The following is an 8596-nucleotide window of genomic DNA, read 5'->3' as shown; positions in this document are numbered from 1 at the left end:
AGTCCTATGATTTTTTGGATCAGGTAGACCGGTCCATATGGGCTAGCCCATTTTGACAACTCTACTCGCAGGTACACCCCCTCCTCATCATCAACATTGTGCTCGAAGCCGCTGATTTACCTTGTGGTTCTGATCAACGGGTAAGATCAAATTTATAATTGAAATTTCTAAAGTTTTTGAGTGTTAATGATAATGTTAATTTATTGACTCAAATATTTCTTAAAATTCAAATAATCGAAAATCTGAATTGATGGTACCTAAATAAGGTATGTTTTTGGTTCCAGAAATTCGAATTCCAATCTATTAAAATTAGTAAGTCGATTTTTGCACAAGCATAAATAAATAGATATTTAGAGTGAAAATACAACTTAAAATTAATCAATGTTTTTAGACATTAATTTATTAATTTCTTAAATTAACCAATTTATATTTATAAAAATATTTTCTAACTCACTCTTAACTATCCTATATGTCTAGGCATTCGTGAATAAAACAATACATTTATTTTTTATATTTATATTATTCCAAAAATATACAAGAATTTCTACAGTAGACTAACTGCAAGATATATAGTATTTCCATTTAAAAAATTACAATGAGTTACATATTATCTCCATTGGATTGCCACAGATAAATTAAACATCATAAACTACCAAAAAAAAAGTATCTCCATTTCACAAATTACAATGAATTACACCATCAAACTTTACACCACCCATGCAGAAGCAAGAAATTAAAATTCCATTAATTTTTCAAAATCTCTAACACTCATCATGTGTTTCTTGAATGCCACTCTATCATAATTTAAACCTACATCGACAATATAATATGTTAACCAATATAACTAATATGTTAACTAATATACATGGAGATAGAAATGAAGAAAAAACCTCTCAGAAAATATTTTTCTGTAAATCATCTAAGCCAGGGTCAATGTCTTTGGCTTCTTTCTTCTCACCATTTTCCAGGAAGATAGGAGCGTCAAGCTCAGGAGGTTTCTGTTAAGATATGAATCGCTCCGATCAAAGCGTTAACAAAAAAATTAAAGGGAATTATTAATGTAACAGTAATATAGTCTTACCGTGCAACGAACTAGAGCCCAATTGACATTCTTGAAGAATGGATGGTTCTTAATTTCATTTGCTCCTTCAAGTGAACCCAGTCTGTTTTTGGGATCTCTGTGCAATAGCCAGTAAATTAATTGCTTTCCGTGGGGACTTACCTGCATAAACACTTATTGCATATTAAAACAATACTATATACATCACTTAATTCATGTTCACAAAGTTCATGAAAGTTTTTTTTCATATCATTTACCGGTTTGCTTTTGGGAAACTTAAGATCTTTGTGAAGAATGTTTGCAAATGTCTTTTGTCTCGTCTTTCCTCTGAATGGTGTATATCCGTAGAGCATTTCATATAGAAGAATACCTAGAAGAAAACGTTCAAATGCAATCAAACTTTCGGATTTTTTTTATGTTAAGAAACTGATATAGATTCATACATGTGTTTTTTTCAACGATAAATAAAAGTTACCTAGAGCCCACCAATCCACGGCACTAGTATGACCTGAACCAGTTATAATTTCCTGTACAAATTGAGATATCAGTTGCAACACATTCTGAGAAATGAATCATTTTGAAAAGAAGTTCAAATAGCACCAATGTGATATATTTGCATAATGCAACATTTTTCTTAACAAAGTATATTAATTGGTGCATTCATCCTAAGATATGTAACGGAATCATGCATATAATATGCGAGGAAATACAAACCGGAGCTATGTACTCTTCCGTGCCAACAAAAGAATTGGACGCTCTCATTGGTTCTGCCATGAACAATGGAACCTCTTGATTTTTCTGCTGTCCCTTATTTTTCTTCTTCCTCTTCTTCTTTTCCTCAGTAGCTGGAAGTATAAGCTGCAAAGGGAAACCGTTCAGTGACTTTAGTTAAAATATTGCTAAAAACCGCATTATCTGAAGTTCTTGCCTAGGATACCTGTGGCTTGCAAGATGTTAAACATGATAAATCAAAATCTGTTAGAGACACATGTCCGTCGCTCTGGATCAGCACATTTTCTGGCTTCAAATCCCGGTAAATTATGCCTGCAAATTCTCGCCAAACAATGTTATCCTAAATTTTGTTTTAGTAGGTATCTGAGCCTACACATTAAAAATTCTGAAGTAGCAAAGTTTCTTGCTACTTCAGAAACAACTATCCCGAGTGTGTGTATTCTGAATAAGAACCTACCTAGACAATGAAGATACTCCAACGCAATCACTACCTCAGCTGCATAAAATCTATAAATATCAAGAACTTTATGTCAGTTAAAGAAAAGTAGAGAAACACATGAAGTGGTAGGCATAGTTGAAGAATGATCCTTTTCTTTAATAGCGGTTATTGAAAGTATTAATGTCTCATTGATTTTTAACTTTTGATGTATATACATAAATACTCCGTGTAGTAGCATAATATACCTAACAGAATCTTCCTTGAGAACCTTTGTTGGCTGCTGGTCAAGAAGTAGGAATAGTTCTCCCCCAGGATAGTAATCAGTTATCAAACAAACATGTGTTTTGGTCTGCAAATCATTCAAAAGTTCCAAATATTTTACAAAGTCAATATATAAAGGCTTTAATATAGGTGAAAAAAGAGAATATAATCCATGAAACCATTTTCCATAAATTATAGCCAGTGTCTGCGATAAAGGATTATGGTGTGAGATATTGAAAGTAATATTTGAGTTTCAAACCTGGAAAGAAGCATATAATGCAGGAAGAAAAGGGTGGTCCAACATGTCAAGGATTTCTCTTTCAGTGCAAGCTCTATGCACCTGTGGATAGTACAAAAGGCCATCCAATTATGACAAGTGGTAAAGGCTTCTATAACTTAATTTACACAGATCGGAATAGTACTTTTTATGTGATTAGAAATCATGAACATACATGCTTCAATTAATAATGGTTTCTTAACATTTTTGTATGCATCATCATCTACATAATGCAATATAATTTAAAAGTTGGATCGTTAAATTTGGATAGTCAAATTCAGAACCTTATTGCGATTGAGCATAACACCCTTATCCATAGCCTTCATAGCAAAGTAATGACCAGTTCCCTCTAGCTCCACCAGATGCACACTGCATGGCAATGCCATATAATATCAGTCCCCGAAGGAGTATGACAATGATATGGATTGGGACAATATCATGAAGAGGTATCTAGTTTGTACACGGAAAAGATAACTAGGGAGAAGAATAAGAAAGAAACCTTCCGGTGTCTCCAGACCCCAAAGGTTTAATTGGCCTAAAGTGTTTTAGGCCTACCTGTTCTCCATTTTCTACAACCTGCAAAACCATAGTGTAATTTATAATAATAGTGTAAAATAAATTCCTAGATCTTTACTCATATAACATAACTAATAAATAACAAAAAATTTAGAAAACATATCACATTCTCAAAGTGAAAATAATACCTTTAGGATTGCTCTCCAAGCTTCATCATCCTTCCTATGAGGTTTTGGCCGAACCACTTTTGAATGATTCATCCATAAATCGTCCGGTTTCTGGAGATCATAAAAAATGATGTCACAAAGGAGAAGTTAATAGAACTTTAGAAGACAAAAAATTAACCATTACACCTTATTACCTGATTAGCATCAGGAAGCTCTTTCACCGCCTCACCAACATTTTCTGCCGTTTCTTTTACCTGGTTGTGAATTCCATATGAATTTGTTATAATAGAAAAATGTCTAATAAATTGAATAAAGTATTATTATAGACAATGCCAACAAACCAATAGTTCTCCCTCCTTTGCAGTGTCTTCTGCAATGCAATTGTGAAGAGGCTCTACATGTTGACTACCATCAAGTTGAACACCAATGAAGTATTGTACTTCTCCCTATTTAACCAACAAGGAAAATATTACGTTGCGTAATATCGAAAACAAAAATTGTATTGCAAGGTATTGAACAATGCAACATCTTCAGAAGAAATATCATAAGCTGTACCTTATGATCACGCATAGGTTGTAAATGAAACAAGTTCCAGAACTTTTTCCCTGAAAATTGTAAGGAAATATCTTAAATAGAAAGTGGAATAATAGCTGTAGCATTATAGATAAGCATGCCTAAAATTCTATGAAAGTGATTTTCCCTCTTAAAATCAAATAGCTTACCACTCTTAGTATAATTGATTAGTTGCACAGTTACTTCTGTTTGGTTGTCAATTGCCTCTCGGATTTTTCTCACAGTTGCTGGATCAGTTTCTGGTCCTTGCAGAAACCTAAATAGCCAATTAGCATGTAAGGTAAATACACTGAATTCTGTCATTATCAAATATAAAACTATTCAAAATATACCTGCAATTTTTCCCTAAGATTTCTTCACGACTATATTCTGTAAGCTCTAAGAAACTATCAGATGCAAAGATCTGAAAATTTTAAAACCAAATACAAACTTTAATGTCCTATTGCATGCATAACAACTTACGAATATGTTAGAATTTCAACCATAAACCGTTGACATGATTTTTTTATCCTCTAAAGTGAATCACTAATCACTCACTTTAGAAGAGCTAAACCTTATTACAAATGATTCAAAGAATCTTACTATAGGATTGTCTGGAAGCCTTGGATCGGTAATGACAAAGTTTTTCTCAATACGCTCAAGTGTAGTAGCAAGATCAAGACCTTTTCTTTTTTCCCTCAGTTTTTTTCTGTCATCAAATTCAAAACTATCATCCCTCTCATCTTCCTCACTCCCAGAGCTCACATCTACAATAACTTCATTATCAATGCTTTCGTCAATGGAATGACTTTTCCTCATGAACCTGAACATAGAAAAACAGTAGCATTCTTAAATTACAGTAGTAGTAAATGATTATTTCAAGAACATGTATAACTTAAGTAAATAAACATATACATTACCCCATGAAAGAACCACGTCGAGAGTTTTTCTGTTTATTTTCAGGCAGCTCACTGATTCGTTCCATAGAATGTCTTACTTTTCCTTGTGGTTTTGGTCTAAAAGAAGCTACGCTATCAGATTTTCTCCTCGATTTGCTATCTAATCTTTCTGCTTCTTCATCTTCTTCAGAACCTCCACCTCCTCCTGATTTTCTGATAAAGGGACGGTGTCCGGATTCACTCAATGCGCGGGGGCGCTTCATGGCCTGTAATAACTCATCTACAGAAGATGTAGCCTTCTCTTTCTGACGAGCTGCAATACACCAGATGTTAGCGCTGTTGAATAAACACTGTTAAAATCTCTATTATCGCATGCTAAGGTAGGAAGGACAATCAGTTTGAAACTTGCATATAAAAAATACATTATTATTATTATCACTTTTATTATGATATGAGTTATTTCTCGTATATGTCTAATTTTTTGTTGTTGTAGCCCATATGAAACTTAACTATTCATACCTGATATTCACTTTCTTTTTTTGATTGTTTATGCATATTTTTTGTAGTCCATGTGGTACTTCTGATCATTACTTATCTTACTACTTTTCATTTTCTGTCTTCATTTCAATTTATTTCTATTCAATCATTTATTTTTTCATGATATTAAAAACTGTAATGGAAGAAGATCCGTCCAATATACCATACCATCATATCGAATTAAGGATTCAGGCAACCCATTGGGACGCAGCTTCTTCTCTTTGGACCCCTCAGTATGCTTATTAACCTCCACCAGCATTCTGCCACATAACACAACCAAAACACATAAAGTAACCATCCCCACTAATTTAATTTCTTCTTTTCATTACACATCATCAAGGTCCACATGCAATCAACTCAAAAGGCTCAAATCTTTAACCACACCCAAAAGTATACCATAAAGATTATAAATGAAAAGGAGAACCATTATGTCCAAAATATCAAAAAAGCTTATAAATATTAACCTCAAGCTGTAAAACAAAACTAGAATTGATGTAAACAGTTAAACATAGCCGTCTTTGGCATTTTCCAAAGTTAAAGAAAATGATATATAGTGTGGTCGCTGTCACAGTGAAATGCATGCATCTCTCTCGTGCCTTGCCCCCACACTTTCTATCGTAAATTTTGCAACAGACAACACACACCTCGTGTGACAAGAGTCTACTAACCAAAAAAAGTCCATTTTGGTCCCCAACCATCTCCCATAAAGTAAAACAACAATATCAATATATGGATTTGAATTTGGATTTACATTTGACCCAATAACTACATTCTTTTTACCGCAGTAAAATAGTAAGAAGATTAATGACTATCAATATTAAAGGTGTCAAATGGGTATCTTTGTGTCAGGGCCGCCCACAAAAGCTCACACCGAGTGGAGCTGAACGGAAATAGTTAAAAGTGCGAACCTAAAGCATTAATTTGTCCACCAAAAATTGAGGATGAAGCAGGATAGACATGCAGATTTTGCAACCTAAAAATTAAAATTTACAAAAATTCTTCCCAATTTTTTTGTTACCCTGATATATTTTGGTGGGTTCTAGTGTTGCGATAATGATTGTGATCGTCACAGTCTCAAATTATTTATTCTTTATCATAAAAATGATAAATAATAATATCAATATTAACACATATCGATACTGTTTTTTCGTTTGTCGATATTGTTTTTCAGTGATTGTTTTGACAAGCAGAACGAAGTTACGTATTAATAAAAAATTAAGAAGAAAAAAGATAGTGACTAATTACCCAATTAACTTGAGCACATTGCCATCATCATCCTTGATGGGTGAAATAGTGAGAAGATTCCAGAAGGGAGTTCCATCCTTCTTGTAATTCAGTAATCTTCCACAAAAACTTTTCCCACCTTCCAAGGCTTCCCTTATCCTTGCCACGTCATTCGGATCCGTATCCGCACCCTGTAAAAACCGACTGAACCACCAGAACTGAATTAAAAATGATTATTAGAGAAATACAAAAATAAAATAAAATAAAAATTACGAAGAAACGGTTATTACCAGTTTCTTCCTATGACTTCTTTTGATGTATAACCCGTCATTTTGAAGAAACCCGCACTTGCATACAAAATCGGGTAATCGGGTTTGGTAGCATCCGAAACCACGAAAGTTTGTTGAAAAGCCGATAACGCGTCTTTCAAATCCTCCGAAACTCTCGGAAACCCGCGGGGATCACCGCCGTCGGAAGACTCACCGGAAGTTCTAACAGAGTTATTGGAGTTTCGTTTGGTTTCAAGTTTCACATTCGGCTCGTCTCCACCGGAATGCCGAACTGCCACTCCTTGTGGCTTCCCGGTTTCAGCATCTGTTGTGAGCACCAATCCCCACTCGGCGGCTCTCTGTACTGCGGCACCGGTTTCTCCTTCCTTGATTGCCATCCATGAAGTGTTGGTGATTTCATCGGAGAATTCAGTATGTAGCTCGGAGATTTCCTTGCGCTGCTCTTCTTTCGTTTCCGTCCAATTTTTCAGGTTTGACGGTGAGCGTACCGGCGAGCTGGAGTTGCTGGTTGGATTGAACACTTCTAAGGAGCCTCGAGGATCTCTTGGAAATGATGGCCTCATTGATGAAGATGATGATGAAGATGGAGATTTCTTCAAATGCTCCATAGCTAACTAGTAGCTACCTTCATATAGTTGCCACAATGCAATATATGGAAGTTAGAATTTGATACAAATTTGTTATTATAGAATTGTTAAAGTCAATTCAGTTGATAGCTGTGAAGAGAAATTAGTCTGTAGACTATATGTTCAAACCTGAGATATTTTAAATGGTGAAATTTCGGCTACTAGATTACTTGGTAAATTCGACTTCAAATGATAAATGTCGATATTGTTATAATTAGTGTTCCTTATCGGTAGGATTAGTGAAAGAAATTGAGGACCTCACATTATTGAGGTGCTTTTGTCAAATGATAATGATGGTTGATAAAATAATTGGACAGAGGAACTTCAATTTTTTTTTACTTATTTGGGACCTTTGGGAGACATCAGTTTGAAAATGTGTTGTTTTCTATTAATATCAGGACCATAGAATTTAATCCGATTAGAACAACACGTAAGGAAGCAAATTAATTATCTGTAGTTATAATAAATTAGAATTAAAGCAAGCATAGAAAAATTTATTCATGCAAAACTACTATACTAGAAATTAAAATACCTGAAGCTGAGTTGTGTAGGAAAACTATTTTGTTGTTGTTGTTGTGTAACTTTGTGTTGTATATTGTTGTGATTTCTGAGCAAATTCTATACTTATAGTAAAATGATTATAAAGTTAGTTTTACTAGAAATGGTAAGAGAAAAAGTAGTGAGATATGAGAATCTAAATCATTGTAAAAAAAAGGTTTGTGTTCCCATCACTGTGTGCTGTACTACTGTTGTTCACATGGCTCCTGAACTTATTTCTCATCACTCTTCAATGTTCAGAATTTATAATTGGGACATGAAGATTCAAGAGGTTACTTTCAGGAAACAAAATAGCTAGAGTAAGTTGATAATTGATGATACTATGTATAATCTTAACCCCTTACCTTGAAAATTGAAAGTTCAAAGTTCAATGATGATTTGTGGTGTCAGGGAGAGAATATGGAAGTGAGTTGGAAAGCAACAAAAGGAAAGAATTGCGTAGGCCTTGTACTTAATAA

The 8596-nt window shown here is 34.2% G+C and overlaps 1 protein-coding gene across 1 annotated transcript; it reads right to left on the bottom strand.

Annotated features, from left to right (window-relative positions):
* Positions 1 to 555: 555 nt before the first annotated feature.
* Positions 556 to 7759, bottom strand: LOC131653868 (phototropin-1-like). Its single transcript, XM_058924186.1, has 23 exons — positions 6955 to 7759; positions 6686 to 6868; positions 5609 to 5700; positions 4925 to 5216; positions 4608 to 4827; positions 4358 to 4428; positions 4175 to 4281; positions 4008 to 4057; positions 3794 to 3898; positions 3647 to 3706; positions 3474 to 3563; positions 3269 to 3345; positions 3054 to 3138; positions 2752 to 2832; positions 2477 to 2580; positions 2250 to 2299; positions 1998 to 2104; positions 1775 to 1918; positions 1536 to 1587; positions 1318 to 1430; positions 1082 to 1222; positions 891 to 998; positions 556 to 810 (listed from the first exon to the last, which is right to left on the bottom strand). The coding sequence occupies exons 1-22, from the start codon at positions 7560 to 7562 to the stop codon at positions 894 to 896; spliced, it is 2937 nt and encodes a 978-aa protein (XP_058780169.1). The 5' UTR covers positions 7563 to 7759; the 3' UTR covers positions 556 to 810; positions 891 to 893.
* Between the last annotated feature and the right edge of the window lie 837 nt (positions 7760 to 8596).

Source organism: Vicia villosa, linkage group LG2 (genome assembly GCF_029867415.1).
Source record: "Vicia villosa cultivar HV-30 ecotype Madison, WI linkage group LG2, Vvil1.0, whole genome shotgun sequence".
Lineage (NCBI taxonomy): Eukaryota > Viridiplantae > Streptophyta > Magnoliopsida > Fabales > Fabaceae > Vicia > Vicia villosa.
This window is presented reverse-complemented; position numbering and strand designations above follow the sequence as displayed.